The sequence below is a fragment of the Girardinichthys multiradiatus genome, chromosome 12 (genome assembly GCF_021462225.1).
Source record: "Girardinichthys multiradiatus isolate DD_20200921_A chromosome 12, DD_fGirMul_XY1, whole genome shotgun sequence".
Classification (NCBI taxonomy): Eukaryota; Metazoa; Chordata; class Actinopteri; order Cyprinodontiformes; family Goodeidae; genus Girardinichthys; species Girardinichthys multiradiatus.
In genome coordinates this window covers 38,632,058-38,654,433 of record NC_061805.1, presented here as the reverse complement: position 1 = coordinate 38,654,433, position 22,376 = coordinate 38,632,058, and the positions used below count along the sequence as shown (strand labels likewise).

Genomic DNA, 22,376 nt, shown 5'->3' with positions numbered 1-22,376 from the left:
AGTTTTTAGAAAAGAAAGATCCTAGCAGCTCTAATGTGCCACGGCAGGCCGTTCCAGAGCCTGGTGGCTTGATTGTCTCTGGTTTTTAATCTTTAGGACTTCTGCAAGTAGCTGATTTGTCAATCTAAGTATCCTGACTGGATTATGAAAGTACAGCAAGTCAATGAGAAATTGTGATGCAAGCCCGTTGTGAGATTTTAAACAAGCAACAAGATTTTAATATCAATCCTGTAGGGCACCAGAAGCCAGTGAAGACTCGTGATACATGGTTATATTTTTGCTTACCAGTTAGAAGGTGGGTTGCAGCATTCTGCACTGGTGCTGGTGATACATGAGTATTTGATGAATGCCAAAGTACAATGAATTCCAATAATCCAGTCATGCAGATATAAAATCATGTAAGACTTTCTCCATATCTTTGAGAAGGAGGAAATCCTTAACATTTGCTGTGTCTTAAAAGAACCAAAAAATTAAAAATATTTTTCTGTGTGTAAAAACATATATACAAATGTAACATAATTCTGATGTTATGTCTGAAAGGTCAGTGTTTTTCTTGTTTGGGTCATTTAGTCTTTCGAACAAAGTAAATCACTCATCTCTTTTTATGTTTTCCACATATTTTCACAGAGAGTTTGCCCAGCTAGCTGTGGAGCTCCTAGATCAGTCCTATAAACAGGATGAGCAGATGGCCATGAAGCTATTGACATATGAGCTGAAAAACTGGAGCAATGCCACCTGCCTGCAGCTGGCGGTAGCAGCCAAACACAGAGACTTCATCGCTCACACCTGCAGCCAGATGTTGCTGACCGACATGTGGATGGGGCGTCTACGCATGCGCAAGAATTCAGGCCTGAAGGTATGCTGACAGGTGAACATGTTTAGTATAACCTGTATGAGATAAATCACTTGTGAACTTCACACCCATTAACTATAGCCTGTTCCATATTAGTGTGTTGAAAATATACTTGCACATAGTGTTTATTTATACTCTCTATCTAAGAGCATTTTGCGCTGGGTCCATCACCAACTCAATGCCTAAACATTTGTTGCTACTGTCTCCAGGCTTGTAATTAAGGATGAGTCCAGTGATCAGACAAATACTGATCTCCCAGCAGCACCTGAAAACCCCAAAGGTTGATGAGGAAATTACAGAAAGGTGTGTGAACTGCAGACAGCAGCCACACCCTCCTGTGGAGATCCTCTATTCACTAAATACCTCACACAACGTATACTCACAGTCATATGCATGCACTAGGTAACAGGTAACATGGTCTTTGTTACATAAAAATGTTGTAAAGACACATAAGCAGCTATGACACAGAGAGTGTACAGTGCGCCATACAAGAAAGAAAGGTGACAACCACTAGAAAAAAAAACAGTACACCATACATATCTGCTTCCAAGTATAAAACATTTAGTCCATTTAAAACTATACCACATACTATGAACGTTTATTTTTAAAGATACCACACAGTTCTTTATCCTGGAATTTGCTGTTGACTCTCTGATGCTTTTTGTTCCCAGTCACTTCCAGGGTGTTTGTGGTTTAAGAGATATCACAAGTGAACTTAGAAATGAATTTTCCCTTTTTGTGTATTATTAATTCAGTTTCAGTTTAATTAATTAGTATTTCTGGACAGGCTTAGAAAGAGGAAAGATGCTTATCAGTTGATAACACTTAAACAATTACATTGGGGGTGTTACCAGATGAGTCCTCTTGCCATTACTTAATTTGTGTTAGTTTCTTAAGTCAGAGTGTGTGAATGGCTTGACCTTAATTAGAAAAAAACACCCTATAAAATGTACATTGATGCTGATGAACTTAATGTCAATTTGAGTCAAGAGATGTGGTTTTATCAAAGAGCAGTGGTCTAGTTTTGAGCAATATTTGCTTGTGTGGGTTCCTCAGATATTTGGTGTTGGGGTGAGACTGGGCAGCTGTTCAGACCAGAAAGGTTAGAGCTATTTATAATAAAGAATTACCTTAGGATTTGCTGAAGTGTGGGTTCAAACACATTCACGTGGCAAATTAAGTGGGATGATGGAATGGGCTGGTGCACTGGCTTCTTTTTCAGAACAGGGCAGACTTTGCAGCTAAGTAAATATTGTTTGGCCTTTGCTGGAGGAAGGGAGAGAGTGCACTGCTAAGTCAAACTCACCAGAGCAGAAAGACAAAGAGAAAACCACAAGTGGAACAAACAAGATTTAATGCCCCGAGGAGTTTATGATAAAATAACAATGTCAAAACATTGTCAAAACACTAAGTCCACATATGGTTAGCTGCATTAAATTCAAGGACAGCCACCCTCAACCTTCTTGTACTTAAATTAGGAGTCCCCAAATGGACTGTGACTTGTACCAAGTAGCATACATCTTTCTTTACACACGAATAGGTTTGACAGGATTAAGGTATTTGCCTTTGAACTGTTAATAGGACAACCAGAAAAGCAAAGAAAAAAGAAAAAAAAAAACATTTCTGTGAAGAGTTACAGATGCATATTTCACTGGTACAAGCCTATATTTCTTTAACTAATGTTACTGATTTATTGATCTATAATGCTAACACTTCAGTCATTGAATTTTAATATGTAACAAACTTTAAATGATCAGAAATTCCAAGAAGGTGTATGCAGCTGCTAACATAGAAAAGAGAACACTTGATTATGCTGTTATCCATCTTCCTCTCCTTCCCACAGTGATCTAAGCCCTCCTTACTGAGTGGGTGCTGTTCTTGTTTTGTGTTCCTAAAGTGCAGCATTTACATTTTACATGTACATGAACTTTGATGACATCCTGTTCTCAATCTATAAGGTTCAATTTGTTGATAGACCCACCATTGCCAGCAATAGCAACTTTAACTATCCTGTAAACATCTTCCACAAGGTCTAGGAATGAGTTCATAGTTAGATGAGAAAACCAAAATTGCTGCCTCAGCTCTAATTCATAGCAAAGTTGTTCAAGAAGGTTGAGGTCAGGACTCTGTGCAGGACAGTTAAGTTTCTCCACAGCAAACTTTACTCACCTGCAGCCATGGAAGTGATTCTAACACTGGAACTCATTGATTTGGTAGTGTGACCCAATACCTTTGGTAATAAAGTGTATGCACCACCTCTATCTGATGCTGGTGTTGTCCCTGTTGACCGTAGCAGAACAGCAATCATGCTAGGGATTTTATAATTGACTTCCACAATGAGAGAGCCTTTGCCCGAGCTCTTGTTGATGCCTAGCGCTTTCAAACTTCTTCAGGCGGACATGTCCATGATGGAGAGATCTTTACAATGTTGTGTTTCTATATTGTGAATTTGATGTTGTACCATGCTCAGTGTATCCAAAATTCTGCAGCGTTGCTCATGAAAACATATAGTTCCTTTAAACAGTAATCATATACCTTGACCGTTTACCAATGTTGCCATGTTATACGAAATTTTCAATGTATTTTATTGGGATTTTTTGGGATAGTCCACCTCAAGGTAGCACATATTTGCTAACTGCAAAGCACATGACTCAAGTTGTTAAAAAAATGCAATTGTACTCACCTATTACTATTCTGATACATTGAAATAGAATGTAGTGCAGCTAGTTGCCATTAGGAATAACCTATATAGTAGCGTCCACACGTGTGTGACTTGATATCGGTATAAATACAGCTATTGTATGAAGGCATCAGAGGTTTGTTACAAAACATTAGTAAGCAACAGAATTATCAAGACCAAGGAACACAACAAACAGTTCAGGAATAAAGTTGTGGAAAGGCTTAAAACAGGATTAGGTTATAAAACAAAGATCTCAAGCTATGAACATCTCAAAGACCACTGTTCAGTCCATTATCTGAGAAAAACAGAGTATGGTACAACTGCAAACCTCTCAGGTTTTCTCAGATAGAAAACTCTTAACCAATCTAAATGATAAATTGAATTTGACTGCACATGATTTGATTAAACTGAATTTGTAAAGTGCCTTGAGAGGACATGCGTTTTGATTTGGTGCTATGAAATGAAGTGAATTGAATTGAAGACATGACATTAACCTAAGTGGAAAGGGTGGGCAAGGCGACTAACATTCAGAGATGATGCCAAAAGCTCCATGGAGCTCCAGTGATCCACAGATCCACAGAAAATCTGTCAAAATGACAACTATTAGTCATTTGCTTCACAAATGAGACAATTGTTGAAAGCGAACCATAAGAAGTCCTGTTTACAGTTCACCACAAACCATAAAAAGGTCACAGAAAAAACATGTGGAAGAAGGTGCTCTGGTCAGATGCTATGTGTAATAGCACTGCAGATGATCCTAAACACACAATTCTCACAGTGAAACATGACGGTGTCAGCATCATGTTGAGAGAGAGAACAACCCTAAACATACAGCCAGAGCTACAATAGAACGGTTTAGATCAAGCCATTATCCAGGTCCAATCAGACCTAAATCCAATTGAAAATCTGTGGTAAGACATGGAAATGACTGTTCACACAGGTTTGTTATCGAATCAGATTAAGTTTAATCTATTTTGCAAAGAGGATGTACAAAACTGGAAGAGACAAAAGGCGGTTCCACAAAGTATTGACACGATGCAAACGGCACACTTTTCACAGATGTATTTGCAAAAAGTATGAGTATCTTAAAAACCATGTAGCATTTTCCACTTCACAGTTATGCAGTTTTTTGTATGGATCTGTCTATTAAAATACATTGAAATTAGATGATTGTAACATAAAAAATGTGAAAAGGTTTAATTACTTGTACACACTGTACATTTCGGTATGTTGCTCTCGCTTTCTTTCACCTCCACATTTCCCTAATCAATTAGGTGATATTAGGCCTGCTTCTTCCACCATCCATACTGAGTCTGGAGTTCAAAAACAAGGATGAGATGTCCTACATGCCACAGGATCAGGACACCTACCTGCAGGAGAAGGAGGAGGAGGAGCCAGAGAAGCCAGTCAAGGAGAAAGAGGAGGAGGACATGGAGTTCACAGTAAGAGCTTACTGTGAGACGCAGTACAACTCCGTGGTGAGAGAACCCACCTCAGCCCCGCATCTCAGAAATTATACACATATTCAGACAAGACAACACACACACTTTGTTTGGTTCCAGAACTGATCACATCCCAGATTATTTGTGCCTTTATAAATAGCTCTTGTGGATAATTTTTTGTATTGTTCTTATTGTCCACAATGAGAAATGAACAAAAATACGTGCACACAGTCGTCCCCCTACACTTACTCGTTTCTCTATTCTGGCCAGCTGGACAGTTCCAGTAAAAATTGGCCTTACTTGTTTCTTGTTGTCTTAGCAAAGGCTTGGTGTGGAGTTGTAGCGTCTCAGTCTGTCGCCGACTTTGGGTTCCCTCATGTGTGTTCCTCCCTCTATCCTTTCCCGCCTCTCTTTCTTTCTGCCCTCTTGTTCTTTTCCAAGCTTCCTCTTTGCCTCTATATTTATTTCTGACGTTTATCCTATAAATCCTGCCTGTCTCTCTTGCTCTTCCTATCTGTACTATCTTTTTTTCCTCCAAACTTAGGTCTGGTTGAGGTACAGTACTGTATGCCAGCCGATTGCTGCCCCTCACTCTCTCCCATCAGTGTGGTTTGCTGCAGCACACCACTCAGCATGTCAGCTGCTGAGCATGGGAGGCCCAGGCTTTTGCATTATATAACTGTGTCTGCCAGATACTGCAGGGCTTTAATCATGCAGAGTCTGAGCACATTCTCCCAGCTCACAGTGGAAGAGTTGGTCCATCTCCACAGACATGGATGTACAGCAGGAATAGGATCCGTTCTGTTTCAGTTGGTCTGGTGATGATTCCCTGATCCAATTTGTGTTTTCTTCCAAACAAAGACTTGGGATGTGAAAAACCATTTCAATCCCCAAACTGGATCAAGTCATCATCTCAAGAAGTGACTAAACTGAAATTGTACGTTTTCAGCGCCACTGTACATACTATCCATCTGCATACAGCTAAGCCAGTCAGCAAGCCAGTGCAAATGTTCATAAAAACTGGGCTTGTACCACTTACTTGAAGCCCTCTGGTATTAAACAAAACACAAAACATGTTGCCCGGTAATGCATTTGTAACGACCTTCTCGTAGTTGCCCTGGCTTCTGACTGCTCAGACACACATTTAAGTTCTTATGAATCGCAGACAGATTCATACACCAACTGCTTCACCACAGAGGGAGATTGTATTGTATCCTCAGATGCTTTACATAAACCACACTGTAATGAATTTAAATGCTTGTGTCACATCTTGAATGAGCAACGAGTATGTTGGTTACAATAAAGGCATGGTGTGATTTATACACTGGCACCTGTATCTGTTCCTGTCAAAATTTCGGTGAGTGTGACTGGGATAAAACAGTGTTTGACAAGTTTGGAAGATGTGTGCATACCCATTTTCTGTGATTTCAGGCTAATTTTACAAAATTGTTTTAGCACGACCATACTATGTTTAAAACTAGAGTCAGCTCTCAAACATAGAGTGTTGATCAGAAGTTTACATACACTCATTGTTTGCATTAATGTTATATTAATTTTGGGCATTAAAGACATATCTAAATCAGTCTTTCTCCAGGACGTAAGGATTATTCAATAAACGTCTGTAGTGATGTAACAAAACAAGAGTTGGATGCACAAGTCTGAATTAATTTTCATATTTTTTCTTCTTCAAACATGGTAAAAATATACATACAGGTTCAAATATAGTACATACACCCATTCTGATATTTGGACAAAAATCCATAGAAAGTTGTTGAGAAATCGCTTGCCTGTAGGCATCAACAAGGCACTGTCATAATTCTGGATGGATATTTAACCACTCTTTTTAGGAGAAATGCTATAGCTTCAGTTAAACTGGTTTGGAGCTTGGTATGGAGCAAACCTTTAAACATACCCCATACATTTTTTATAGGGTTGAGGTCAGGGCCATTCCACAACCTTAATGTTAACCTGCTTAATCAATATTTTTGTACAAGTTTCAACCATCTGACACAAGCTGTCACCCTAATGACAGGAAATTGTTTCAGATGTTCAGAAAACATCCTAAACAGCTTTGTGGAGCTGCTGAGAGCGCAACTGCTTTTCTGATCTCCACATGTGTAATGCATCTGGAAAAAACCTGTGACTATGTTGTGGGAGGAGCTGCAGTAGTATGGGGTGCTGGCGATGCTTTTAAGTCCTTGAAAAACAAAGGACTAGATTGTTTGTAGTGATCATGGAGAGTATCTCAAGGAATAGTTGAGGAGAGGACTGTGTCTGGTTTGGGAACCTCAGTGTCTCAAATTTAGTCTTGCAAAATATCTGCTTCTTATTGGTATCTTCAAGCCATGACCTTTAGCTTACACTGGAATGGTTTGCGGCTGAATGTGAAGCAGTCTGGATGAGGGCCAGCACCTATAAATTTTAAACCATGGTTCTTATTCAGAAAGAGGTGGATTGCTCACAAAAAAAAACCCATGAACTAACAGTGTCCCTGTCGATTGTTGAGTGAGTTAATTATGATCATGAACGTAATGGGTGACTGTGGCTCAATGCGAAGGCGACTGTGGCTCAATGCGAAGGCAACTGTGGCTCAGTGAGAAGAGTGATTGTCTTGCAATCTGAGGATTGTGGGTTTGATTCCAACTTCCTCCTGCCACATGTCAATGTGCCCCTGGGCAAGGCACTTAATCTCAGATTGCCTACCGATTTGTGTATCGGTGTATGAATGTGTGCACGCAATGAGTGCGTCTGGGTAAATGTGTCTCTAGCGCTTTGAGTGGTCAGTGTGACTGGAAAGGCGCTTATATTAATATTTAATACGCAGTTCAATACACTGTAAAATAATTGTCTACATTATCTTCATTACTATCTATTAAGCAGCCCACACTGGCAGCACATTGTTGGGAGCCGACGGTGCATGGGGAGTGTCAACGCTACCGATAAAACTATCTGGTCTCAACGACATCCATTGTGTGCTAAAGGTGGCAATATACTACCCATTTAGAGGGTGCTCACCACCAGAAGGTCCCTGCTCCAAAGTTGACACCTTCAAGTGTCACTGAAATTTGAAGCTGTCCACAAGGACAAACCAATATCGACTGAAAACAGATTTTATGGTCAGAGAAGAAAAGATTGAACTTTTTGGCCACAAGACGAACAAAATGTCTGAAAGAGTCAAGGTGAAGCTTTTAAGTCTAAGAACACAGTACCACCTGTCAGCCATGATGATGGCAACATCATGTTAATGGTGTTTTTCACTGCAAGTGGTACTGGTGCACTGAGCAAGCGGGTAGAAGAAATAAGACCAACAACTACCTCCAAATTCTTACATTTTGATAAAAGGAAAAAGAAAATATTGAACAGCAATATGCCTGGACCCTGTTAATGGCTAAATGGTTTCTCTGAAACTTTCTAATGGACACTTAAGCAGATATTACTGGGTGTGTATGCTTACATTTGAGCCTGTATGTATGAACCCTTTCTGGATTAAAGGAAATGTACATTAAATTCCAACTTGTTCACCCAGTTATTAATCACTGCACAAATCACTATAGCTGTATGTTGAATTATCAGACCACCCTGACAGAAAAAGTAATTGAAATAGATCATTAAAAGGTAAAAATTATTATGACATTCATATCAATGAAAAGTGTATGTAAACCTCTGACTGTCAGTGTGCATATTAATTCTTTCTACACTTACAATACAATTCTCTGGATAAGCTCCCTCAGAGAAATGGTGTTGCTTTTACATCAAGACCATGACCCATTAAAAAACAGTGGGCTCTGAACCCTGTCTCATGGATTTAAAAAAATGTGTCACAGATTGATATGAGATATCTATGTTTTATCCTTTTCCTCTTAATACTTTGTCCTCTTCCTGTCTCTATCTCTTTGTCTGTCTCCTGCCTCCTAATTGTTGTCTGAGACACAATCCATGAGTGTCTGTGTCCTCGTCATACCGTGTTAAAATACCAGCCTTCACTCAAACTCCACCTCACACAGACATTTCACATTTTTGGAATGATAGCATTGCCTGCGCTTGCTTCTTTAATAACAATATTTAAAAAAACTGCTGTTGGTCATGATATAACCCTCTTCTTCACCTTTTTTTTTATTTCTTTTATCCAACCCTTCCTTTTTCCACCTCCTCCCCTCCAAATACTTGTCCTCCTCTCTATCCTCATTTTACATCTCCTCTGCATTTCCATCCACCACATTCCCCTCCTTCCCACACCGTTCTTTCCTGAAACCTCACACCTTTCCCTCCCTCGTCTCTCACTTGCTCTGTGTGGGCTTCGCACTCGCCCAGGCAATGCTAGGTAAGGTAACCACAGAGACATCCAGAAAGAAGGATGTTGAGGAGGTTCAGAGCCGCCACCGCCTTATCCCCATGGGACGCAAGATATACGAGTTCTACAACGCTCCGATTGTCAAGTTCTGGTTTCATACGGTCAGTGTCGGCTTTAGCAACACATCCCATATTCTCCTGTGGAAATTGTTTCTGCTGACTATGCAGCCCCAGTTTCTTGCCCATTAACGTCTACTTTCTCACACAGCCTCCATTGTCATTAGGCTCCTGTTCCATAGTGTCATTAAGCAGCTTTGCTGAGGTGTTAAAGTTAAGTGAGAAGGGGGAGACTCCTAAGAGCAGGAGGCTGAAAAAGAAAAGTAGGAGGGAGATAAATCACTCACTATAAAACTGCTAATTTAACAACACAAATATATATTTAACCCTTTGAGTTTTGATGCAATGCTTCTGGCAATTCCTACATTAAATAAACATTTGATTTACCTTTAGAGCATCAAGATTCTGTATCTCTTGCTATATTCGAATCCTGTTTATAGCTAGTGCTTGGTGTCGCTTCCGCCTGCGAGCAAGTGCATAATATTGCATACAAGCTGATCCTTTGTTTCCTATGCTTGAATGCCTTCAATTTGCTTGTTCAATGGAAACATCTTGTTAGCAACAGGAGGGGTCTTTACTATTTATTTATGTAAGAAAAATATATTAACTACGTTTTTTCCCCTTCTTTCTTTCCGTTCACCAACCTCTCTTTTCTGTCATTGATGTTTAAGATGTACTTATAGAGCAAATGGTTGGTTTCTTCACATAATGTGGTATTCAACTTATTACACAATTTATATTCTTACCTGTCACCTGCTGCGAAGCGCTGCCATGGTTTTAATAATCAAAGTTTTTCATGCATGTGGGATCTAATAAAAAACGTCTCTGTCACCCATATTACAATCACTTCAACAACTTACATCAGTGGTATGCTTGACTTGCAGCACATGAATAAGCTATTCCTGTTCACATTATTATTGCTTTAATTTGCAGTTTAAATAGGCTAAAGCTTTTGCCGTTCATCTGAATTTAAATGTTCAGTTACTGCAAAGCTTCGTCAATGTATTTTAATATGGATAACATATATGACAGCAAGAACATCAAAATAATAATAACGTTTTTTATATCTATTTTAACAAAACTTTTTTTTTCCTGACAACTCTGGCTAAGGCTAGCACCACCTCAGGGTTAATTAAGAAGCTCAGCCAGATAGCAAATTAGGCTTTAACACCAACACTGTTGCTGATCTTTTTAAGGCATAAAATGTTACTAAAAAAGGTAACTTTAAAAATCTTTTATAAAAAGGTGGCATTTAAACTTTTTCCCTGACAACCACATCAAGGACGTGCTGTTAAATGGTAATGACTACTTTGGTGTTGTTGTTTGCTAACTAGTTTGAATTAACTAGTTTAACTAGTGTTAAAACTGTCACTAATCTTGGTAAGGCATAAAATATTATATAATCAGAATCAGCTTTATTGCCAAATAGACAAACAAGGAATTTGACTCCAGTACAGTTTGCTCTCAGTGAAGATTTTTATTTTTTATTTTTTTACACAATAATGGAAATATATACACAATTGACTTGACAATAGAATATAATGTACGATCAGTCCAAGTATGCATGGTGTTGTTCTGGAAGTCTGACTGTCAAGTGTTCATCAGATAAACAACCTGGGGGAAGAAACTGTCTCTGTGGCGGCTGGTTTTAGCAGACAGCACTCTGTAGCGCTGACCTGAAATTAGAAGCCTAAACAGTTTGTGTGCAGGGTGTGTGGGGTCTGCAGTGATTTTAGCTGCCCTTTTACTGACCCTAGACCTGTGTAAGTCCTGGAGGGAAGGTCAGTCCTGATGATTCTCTGCAGACCTGATTGTTTGTTGCATACTGGACCTGCCCTGTTTTGTGGATGAGCCAAACCACACTGAGATGGACGAAGAGAAGACAGACTCAATTAAGGCAGTGTAGAAGATGACCAACAGCTCCTGTGAAAGGTTGTACTTCTTCAGTTGCCTCAGGAAGTCTCTGCTGGGTCTTCTTCTGAACATTGTCTATGTGTAAGGACCATCTCAGGTTTCGAGAAAAGGTTGTTCCCAGGAACCAGAAGTGGTCCACAGCGGACACAGTGTTGTTGAGGATGTTGAGGGGGATGTGTGGGGGTAGTGTTCTCTAAAAGTCCACCATCATCTCCACAGTCTTGAGTGGGTTAAGTTCCAGGTGGTTTTCTGACCACACCAGTGTACCGGCCGATCCACCTTCTGTCTGTATGCAAACTCATCACTGGCCTGGATCAGACCAATAACAGTGGTGTCATCTGCAAACTTCAGGAGTTTCCGCTGATGTGTAAAGGCGTGGCATATTATGTAATATACTGATATACCAATTAACTTTTAAATGAATTGAAATGGTGGCATGTAAAACTTTTCTCTGAAACCCACATATGAGATGTGCCACTTACTGGCAACAACAGGCCCAGTATTGAGAGTTTAGTTTTATAACTAGAGTGATTTTACCATTGGTGCTATCACTAATATAGTAAAGGTACACTAAGTTGATATATTCATTCATAATACAACCCATAAATACACATCAGCTTTATGGGAATGAGAAAGTTTGCTGAAGCAAAATCTTTCGTTAGAACAAATCCGAATGTTTAGGTAGGATGTATTACAAAAATAAAGTAGTTGATGCTATTGGAATGCAACTGCTATTAATAATTAAATTAATTATTTGTTTTAGGACCAGGATCAAAGTCACTTTGTATGAGAGAGAGCAGGCAGAGTTACAAGGCAGATAAGCATGATTTTGCCATCATTTTAAAACAAATGCAACATAATTGAGGAGTTCACATTTTAGGCTGTCTTCAGCATTTGATATTAGCTATTTGCACAATTAGCATGGTGCAAAATTAGCATTGTACACCAAACTGTTTATACAGCCAATATACCCCTGTAGAAAAATTGTTTTCTTTCTAGAAGACTCTTGCATGTTTTATTCTCACTGACCCTGGAAATTGCCTACTCAGTCTTATTCACACTGTGACAACTTGTTGGAGGATTCCTTTTGTCAGGATGAACAGTTATGACTTATGTATGGTGTGTTTGTTCCCTGACAGGAAAATAAATCTGATTTTTATCTTCTAACCTACCAAAAAGGACAATTTAAGATTAAAATTGGACAGTTCTGGCAACCAGACAATTTCTCTGTGCATCTCTAGTTTTGGTTCTCTTACACTATTAGGTCACCCTCTGGATTCAACTTATTTATAGTAAATCAGAAACCAAGTGATGTATCCATTGTGAGTAAAGGTTTATCTCCTTTTAAACCTGTACTAAGTGTACAGAGTTGCCACTACTTTTTTTCCAAGAAATGTAATGCAGTTGAGATTTGGTTTCATGTATTGTGATTATCTAGATGAAAAGCACAAAAACAAATATGTCACCAAAATAAGACAATGCTCATTCTCTTTTTGCTTCTGTACTCTCATGCAGATGGCATATGTGGGATACCTGATGTTGTTTAACTACATTGTCCTAGTCAAGATGGACCTGTGGCCTTCTCCTCAAGAGTGGATTGTCATTGCTTACATTTTCACCAATGGCATTGAAAAGATGAGAGAGGTAATAGATCATGGTTTTGATGCAATGTACACATGACATCAATACATTGGGAACAGGATAAGCAATATCAGAGACAGGAAAAAATTCAAAGGTTTATGTCTATATCATGAAATATTTCATAAAAAATAAGGAAATCAGTGATGGGTCTGTGAAAGCACATCAAAGTGGAGAAAAGGGGAAGCAGGATGGTGACGAAGATGAAAGGAGGACCCAGAAATGAAAAGAAAACACAAAGAGTAAACAGAAAATGCAATGTGGCCATGTAATAAGCTCTGCCCTACTCTGTGCTTTTTTGGAAAAGTAAGTGTATGGAATATATAAATCACTGTGTCACATCATTTTCAACTATACTGTATATGCTTCCTCAGATGTCAAATTGTCTGATTGGTGACCTCATACTGCCCTCTTATGGTGATCATGATAGAATGCAGTTATACTCTCCTATTTCTGTTACTTTCTCATGCCATTCTTTTCACTGTTCTGTTTCTCAGCTTCAGTGTTTATGAACCCTACTTATTATTAGTCCTAAGTGACCAAATCTCCCTACTGTTTTCTAGATCCTTATGTCAGAGCCGGGAAAGTTGCTACAGAAGGTGAAGGTGTGGCTACAAGAGTATTGGAATATCACTGACCTCATGGCAATCCTCATCTTCTCCGTCGGCATGGTCCTGCGTCTCCAGGAGCCGCCGTTCATGAGCTACGGGCGGGTCATCTACTGTGTCAATATTATCTACTGGTACATCAGGCTGCTCGACATTTTTGGAGTCAACAAGTACCTGGGTCCCTATGTGATGATGATTGGCAAGATGGTGAGAAGGGACGGGTGGAGTTTACTTTGGTTGCCTCCTGTCTTTATCATAATTCTTTTATACATAATCAATTTTTCTTTGACAACTGTTTACTTTCTGATTTTGTTGAACATGAACTATGTTGACTGTTTAATATAACTGAGTTCCATGATTCCAAAGATGTAATCTCTAAACCTGTTCAAAGAGAACCCCTGTGTCTCTTAACCTGTTTTTTTGATCTCAACAAGTACAAGATCAGAGCCTCACATTTATGCACACAGATCTAAATCAGTAACTAGCGGATGCTTGACTGTTTCTGACACAATCTGTGCACCGGTGGTCTTAAAGTCTTTGATGTGAAAATTAGCAGTTAGGCAAAAAGGGAGGTTTGCATTTGCATTAAATGATTCAGTCAAGCCATTGGGTGATGGGTCCTTTCAAGATCATAAGCCAGTTTCATGTCAGGGTAAGTAAAGAGATAAAATTATACTTAGAGAAAAAGGTGTAAAACAATGTTTTATAAAATGAAAAATATTTTATTTTTGTTTTGGCTCTTCTTTTCCTGATTCATCAACATATTTAGTGAGAGTAAGACTGCAGCAATACTTAATACTAGGACGCACCTTTATTAGCTAAGCATTTCGGCTTGTGGCCTAGGGTCAATACAAAACACCAAAGAGATTGTGTTTAAATAAAAAAGTATAACACAGAAAACAATTTAAATGAACCAATCTCACATTCACACATAAACTGCCTAGCCCATCGGCATTCACCTGACACATCTAAAAGTAGTTCATTCCCAACACAGAAAAATGCAGCCAACTTAAAATTTCCCAAAGCAATCACATGAACTCTGAAAGATATTAATTCTCAACTAATTCTTTCTCCCTCTTTGTGCACCTTGGGTGCTCTGAATTGGCGCTATATACATATAAACAGATAATGTCCATGAAGTGTTGCCAAACGTTTGGGATTTCATCAAAATATCTAAAAAACTTGGGAATTATGACATGGCATGGATGTCAAAATGGGAAAGACGAAAACATGGCATTCAAGTCAAACAGGTTTTTGATCTTCATAAATGTGGAAATGGCTATTAAAAATTTTAACTAAACTTGCCCATATCTTCAGTGTAGTCAGTAAAATTTTAATAACTTTAAAACAGCTGGGAATTTGGCAGACATCCTGGATGGGGACCCAAGTTTATCTTGTTCAAATTGTAAGAAGTGTACAGAGGTCGAAAGATTTCCAATGCTCACTGATAGAGTAATGCAACAGAGTGGCATTTCATTTAATTTAATTTCACTTATTTTATTTGCTTATTACAGACATTGTGCATTAATAAATTGTATACAGCACAAATGTAAATGCATCCAATTACAGCCTAGACTGATTGTGTTATAATCTGCCTGTTTTGGGGATTTTGAGTTTGTGTTCTGTTTACTTTCTCTGCACTTCCATGTTCATCACTTGCTTTATTTCAGTTCATTTAGGTTTCTTAGATTAATTCGGGTGTTTAGGTTTTTGTTACTACCCTGCATTCCTATGTTATATGTTTTAGTTTGTATTTCCTTATAGATCAGGGCCAGTATTCAGAAAGAGTCCACTCAGAGAGTTCCTATCTTTACCTAAAAATTCCTGGCAAAGAGTCTTAGCTTAAAAGTGATTCACTTCGCTGCTGAGAGCGACTGTGAGCGAGGAGATGACAGAAATTCCTATTTTAGTGAGGAGGTGTGATTGACCGCATTGGTCGGTGTGACACTGTCTTCCAAGGTCTGTGATTGGTTGTTGCAAAAAAAAAAAGAAGAAATCAAATGCATTCCTTGTAATCAATGGAGACAAATTAAACGCAGAATTTAGACTGGATTCTGAAATGTGTAAATCATGATGAACAAACTTAGCAAAATTAAATTAGTTGTCACACCATCAAAATGTTTGAACTTAGCTATTTACGTACTCATCACTCATTATTTTGATTTGCTTATTATTATGTTTACTCGCCATGTTGGTCGTTTTCATACTGCATCTATTTTATATTAATTAATTTCATATTAATATTAAAATTATTTATTTTACTGTGATCTCAATCATGTATAATGAGGTTTAGTTTGGTAAAATGACCAAAACAAAATGGAGAAAAAACAGTGGAGAAAACTGAACTGACCAGAGGAGTAGAGCCTGCTGGTGGAGGAGAAGAGAGGAGTGTTGAGACGTAGATTTGGTCCTGGGATCGCAGTACGAACAAATAGCCATTCCCGAGCAGATCAATGTGTCTTTCCCTCTGCTTTCAGCACCAGCCTATGTGAGTAATGCTGGCACTTGCTGCAATCAAAGGCTAGAGAGGAGCTTGCAGAACACCAGCAAGCTTCTCCACAGACGGGTGTCTAGAGTTTGTATTATATATATATATAAAACTTTGTAGACTTTGACAGATTGACATTGTTTGTCCCCTAGCCAGATGGTATACAGAATGTTTTGGGGCTGTTTTTGTTTTTTAACCCCTGCTGACCATTCCTTAACTCAACCCTTTCTTTCTCCCTCCCTCTGTCAGATGATCGACATGATGTATTTTGTCATCATCATGTTGGTAGTGCTCATGAGTTTTGGGGTGGCACGTCAGGCCATCCTCAATCCTAATGAAGACCCGTCCTGGATGCTGGCCAGAAACATCTTCTTCATGCCTTACTGGATGATCTATGGGGAGGTGTTTGCCGACCAGATTGACCGTAAGTTTGTGGTGTCAGCTACTGAAGAAAATCCATTTTGAATTTGGAAAAGGATTATTCCTGACTTCCTGAGAAATAGGCAAGAAAAAATAAGTAACTCATTTTGATTAAATCTGAAACTTAGCTCAGAGATTCCTTTTCAAACACTTATGAAAAAGATAACATAGTGCATCCCAAAAGTTTTCCAACCTAATTAACTTTTTCACATTTTGTCACAATAAAGCCACAAATTTGACAAAATTCAGAGATTTTATCTGAAAGACTAACACAAAGTAGTGTGTAGTTGTATAGTGGAGGGAAAATGAAGCACGTCTTACAAACCTAGAAAAAGTAGAAAGATTGAAGTTTACTTGTGTGTAACTTAATGAAAGATGCCTTTTAAGGTATCAGAGGTAGAACATCAGTGAAGTAACAGCCTCATGAAGACCAAAGAACACAGCAGACATGTTAGAGATGAAACTCTGGAGACATTTAAAGCAGGGTTAGGTTATAAAATATTATACCAAGTTTTAAACATCTTGAACACACTGTTCAGCCCATCACCTGAAAATGGAAATAGTATGACACAAATGCAAACCTACCAAGACATGACTGTCTACCTGGCAAAGAGATGACTATTCAGAGAAACAGCCAATAGGGCCATTGTAACTCTGGAGAAGCTGCAGAGATCCAAAACTCAGGAGGAATAATCTGTTGACAGGAAAACTATATGTAATGCACTTCATAAATTAGCCCTCTGTTGAACAGATATTTTTATTTGCAAGAACAATCAAAAGCTATTTATCAATTCTCTTATTAACTCACAATTGGCCATTACTACGTATTGGTCTCTTACATAACTTGACAATAAAATACATTGAAGTTTGTGGCTGTAATGTTACAAAATGGCACTGTAAATGAAAGAAATTGCATCATGATTGTAGGCATAATTCTTGACAAATCTTTCTCAAATTGTTCATCATATAAGGGCACTATGTGCTCCAATTTATCAGGATTTTTTTGTCTTTGCATTCTTTTCTGCATTGTTAACATTTTTGACTTCATAAATTTAATAGAGGCTGTAGGAAGTGTTTGTGAGAAAATGTTCAGAAGAGTGACGGTCTGTCTGTGTACTGTTCTGTTGTCTATTTGTATAGTACTGTATATGAAGGTGTGTACGGAATGTGAGGAGTGGCCCAAAGAGAAGAGATCTGAAATAATGTTTCCATTCTTTGTTTCAGATATGCATATTAAGAAGGTACAGCAAAGGCTGAATGAAAAACTCTGGCCGGTCGAAAATTACTTACGAACGCACGGAACCTGGCGTAGTTATGGTCCATCCCACATTGGCCAGACCACTCAAAATTCCAGTAAATCTATACATATAGACCTCAGTTTAACCACATCTGCGCCTATCTCACCTCTCCTTCGTCATCCTCGCGTTACCACCATGTCATGCAAAATCCCACCACTAGAGGCCCCTTGAGAAAAAAAAGTTTGCATGTGTTTTCTTGCTGTAAGGCTAAAGTTGCCACTCTGACGGTATCTCAGGTCAGCTACTCAAAATAAACAATTTGATCAACCAGTCCAAAGAAATCTGAGTCTGTCAGACTATTGTCTTTGACAAATCTTTAAAGATAAAAACTAGTAGCTTGACCTAAGGCTATACCCTGTAAGCAACTTTACTCCCACTAGTTTTGGCAATGGTCGCTCAGATGGCAGCAGCACACTTTAGATGTTTTCTCATGTTATAGGTCTTTGTATTTGGTCAGCTGCCACATCAAGAGAAACCATCAAAGACTTGATATTTCCTTGATGCCTCTTTCCTTGATTTAGTTGGTTAACCCTAAATTTCTTTAATTTGAAAAACTGACCATGATTATTCCACATTTTGCACGTATCACATCACTTAAAAACAGCTCAACTTCTCACTGGAGCAGTAGCACCACTGCTAAAAGATTTCATGGACTAAACCCAACATTTTGTGTGACTGATCTTCAAACATAACCAAAAACATTAGATTACTTTTCAATGAAACGCACCTCCATACCATGATAAAGTAATTATTCACCCTTCATCATCTGTAATCTGTTTTTTCACGTGGTTCAGTTGTCAGAGTTTTTGTGTCCAAAATTTGTTGATGCTAAGAAAAAGAAAGAAATTACTTCAGTTCTCTGTCTTTGGGCTACATTGTGTGAAGCAATTGAGCACCGAGAAATGACAAGCATGACCACACTGAATCTCCAAGGCAAACAAACCAAGGACAAATGCTGAATGTTCCCTTGATCAGCCACAGCAACTGAACCATCAAGGATGGAAAAACATACATTGTTTCTTAAATACATGTCGGATAGACCTCAGAGCAATCAAACCATTGTGGAATGAAGTTATGGCTCTCACATGTGGCAATATATTTTAAACACGTGTTAAAATATATTGAAAACACAAACATGGACAGCCCATGATATGTGAAATGTGTCGTTCTGTGAATTTCTTTTATTTCTATTTCTGTACATGAGCCCCTGCCATTATAGTATTTGCTCTTTCCAATCCCTTCCTCAGAAAAAGAAGCATGACAATAAAGTATGCTTCTTGTTTGTTTGAAGAACATATATTTATATATACTTTGTTTGTTTACTTTAAATCTGTTTGTCTTTTATTTTGTTGTTTCCACTCATGTACTGAGAGTATGATATATCATCAGGATGTTTTTTTCTTTGATTTGCATCACTTTTAACCTTTGATTTTATTGTTATTTATTTTTTTTCGTTGAATTTGTGCCTTTGCATCTCTTATCAAACATGCATCTAAAATATCCATGAAAATATGGATGGATGAAAGTATGTTTTTATTTTTATCTGCCCTGTATCAAAGTTTATGTTTGTTCATTCTGTGGCACTGTGCAGCTCCCTGCGGGCAGAATATCACAACAGAGGACGGGGTGGTGGTGGCCCTGCCGCCATGTAAGACTGGTGCTTGGATTGTACCCGCGATCATGGCCTGCTACCTGCTGGTGGCCAACATACTGCTCGTCAACCTACTTATAGCAGTGTTTAAGTATGTAAAATTTCTGATAAATGTTTGCTACGGTACTATGAAAAAGATGCAAATCCTTTGACTTTTCCACCTCCCGCTGCATCACAACCACAAAATTCAGTGTATTTTATTGAGATGTTATGTAACAGACCAACATAAAATAGAACATAATTGTGACATGTAAGGAAACTGATAGATGGCTTTCAACTTCTCTTTTTCCACCCACTTTTCTCTGATACTTCTAAATGAATCCCATCCAACTGATTACCTCCACTTATCACCTATTTCCTGAACAGAGACCAAATATCCCAAACTCTGAACATCTAATAAAGCACTGTGGGATGTTCATCATCTGCATATGAATAGAGTATGGCAAAACTGAAATCCTACCAACACATCGCTTTCCACCCAGGCTGACAGGCGATGCAAGGAGAGCATTAATCAGAGAAGAGACTGAAGACCCTTGGGAAGTGGCTAAGCAGATCCACAGCTCACGTGGACTGTTGACAGGACAACTGCTAGTTATGCAAATATGGCCTTTTTAGAATAGTGGAAGCATGTAGAAGAATGTGAATTGCTTAGATGAGACCAATGTTGGACTTTTTGGCCTACATGATAGATGATAGAGTGCTGTTTAAAGGTAGTGCCCCCTTTCTTCTGCTTTTTGCGTTTTGCTTTTATCCCCCTCAACACATCATACCCACAGTGAACCATGGTGTTAGTAACATCATGCTTTTCTTCAGCTTTGGCTGGAAAGCAGGTCAGTGAAGATGGAACTAAATGCAGGGCAATTCTAGAAAAAAAAAAAACAGTTAAAGGCTGGAAAAGACTTGAGTCTCTACAACCATATATCACTTTCCTTTCACTTTACAATTATATACAGGTCCTTCTCAAAATATTAGCATATTGTGATAAAGTTCATTATTTTCCATAATGTCATGATGAAAATTTAACATTCATATATTTTAGATTCATTGCACACTAACTGAAATATTTCAGGTCTTTTATTGTCTTAATACGGATGATTTTGGCGTACAGCTCATGAAAACCCAATATTCCTATCTCACAAAATTAGCATATTTCATCCGACCAATAAAAGAAAAGTGTTTTTAATACAAAAAACGTCAACCTGTACAGTTATGCACTCAATACTTGGTCGGGAATCCTTTTGCAGAAATGACTGCTTCAATGCGGCGTGGCATGGAGGCAATCAGCCTGTGGCACTGCTGAGGTCTTATGGAGGCCCGGGATGCTTCGATAGCGGCCTTTAGCTCATCCAGAGAGTTGGGTCTTGAGTCTCTCAACGTTCTCTTCACAATATCCCACAGATTCTCTATGGGGTTCAGGTCAGGAGAGTTGGCAGGCCAATTGAGCACAGTGATACCATGGTCAGTAAACCATTTACCAGAGGTTTTGGCACTGTGAGCAGGTGCCAGGTCGTGCTGAAAAATGAAATCTTCATCTCCATAAAGCTTTTCAGCAGATGGAAGCATGAAGTGCTCCAAAATCTCCTGATAGCTGCATTGACCCTGCCCTTGATAAAACACAGTGGACCAACACCAGCAGCTGACACGGCACCCCAGACCATCACTGACTGTGGGTACTTGACACTGGACTTCTGGCATTTTGGCATTTCCTTCTCCCCTGTTTTCCTCCAGACTCTGGGACCTTGATTTCCGAATGACATGCAGAATTTGCTTTCATCCGAAAAAAGTACTTTGGACCACTGAGCAACAGTCCAGTGCTGCTTCTCTGTAGCCCAGGTCAGGCGCTTCTGCCGCTGTTTCTGGTTCAAAAGTGGCTTGACCTGGGGAATGCGGCACCTGTAGCCCATTTCCTGCACACGCCTGTGCACGGTGGCTCTGGATGTTTCTACTCCAGACTCAGTCCACTGCTTCTGCAGGTCCCCCAAGGTCTGGAATCGGCCCTTCTCCACAATCTTCCTCAGGGTCCGGTCACCTCTTCTCGTTGTGCAGCGTTTTCTGCCACACTTTTTCCTTCCCACAGACTTCCCACTGAGGTGCCTTGATACAGCACTCTGGGAACAGCCTATTCGTTCAGAAATTTCTTTCTGTGTCTTACCCTCTTGCTTGAGGGTGTCAATAGTGGTCTTCTGGACAGCAGTCAGGTCGGCAGTCTTACCCATGATTGGGGTTTTGAGTGATGAACCAGGCTGGGAGTTTTAAAGGCCTCAGGAATCTTTTGCAGGTGTTTAGAGTTAACTCGTTGATTCAGATGATTAGGTTCATAGCTCATTTAGAGACCCTTTTAATGATATGCTAATTTTGAGAGATAGGAATTTTGGGTTTTCATGAGCTGTATGCCAAAATCATCCGTATTAAGACAATAAAAGACCTGAAATATTTCAGTTAGTGTGCAATGAATCTAAAATATATGAATGTTACATTTTCATCATGACATTATGGAAAATAATAAACTTTATCACAATATGCTAATATTTTGAGAAGGACCTGTACTACTTTGAGTTTGTCTGTCACAAAAATCCTGTTAAAATATATGGAGGTTTATGACTGTAACATGAAAAAATCTAAAGAATTTCATAGGGTACACGGTTATGTATTTCCCCAAAAGAAAAATGCAAATTTTAACATCAAGATACAGTAATCAGTGTTGTCTTCCATTACACTCAGAAACACATCATCACCACAGTACGGATGTATTGAAATACCCTATACTGTGTACTTTGTTTCATGTCAAAGCATTTATAACATTATAGACAGTTTAGACTGTGATTTTAGCATATGTGCATTTTACCTTCTATTAAAGCTACTTTTTTCCCTTTGCCATTGGAATTTATCAGTGTAATGTATTAGTACAAAGCAATGCTGATTTTCCTACATTAGGAAACTAATAATTTATCATCATGCCAAGAACTGCTTAGCCGTG

General features: G+C 38.8%; 1 protein-coding gene across 4 annotated transcripts in view; it reads left to right on the top strand.

Moving 5' to 3' along the window:
* Positions 1–22,376, top strand: part of trpm3 (transient receptor potential cation channel, subfamily M, member 3) — a 178,445-nt gene that overhangs the window by 141,848 nt on the left and 14,221 nt on the right. The window contains exons 16-23 of one of the 4 annotated variants that reach the window (XM_047381346.1): positions 628–856; positions 4,808–4,975; positions 9,287–9,427; positions 12,812–12,940; positions 13,498–13,749; positions 16,280–16,454; positions 17,675–17,803; positions 19,340–19,490. In XM_047381346.1, the coding sequence (XP_047237302.1) occupies positions 628–856; positions 4,808–4,975; positions 9,287–9,427; positions 12,812–12,940; positions 13,498–13,749; positions 16,280–16,454; positions 17,675–17,803; positions 19,340–19,490 (1,374 nt within the window). Of the gene's footprint in view, positions 1–627; positions 857–4,807; positions 5,012–9,286; positions 9,428–12,811; positions 12,941–13,497; positions 13,750–16,279; positions 16,455–17,674; positions 17,804–19,339; positions 19,491–22,376 lie in introns of all 4 variants that reach the window. The other 3 variants (XM_047381345.1, XM_047381349.1, XM_047381347.1) reach the window with 3 other exon arrangements.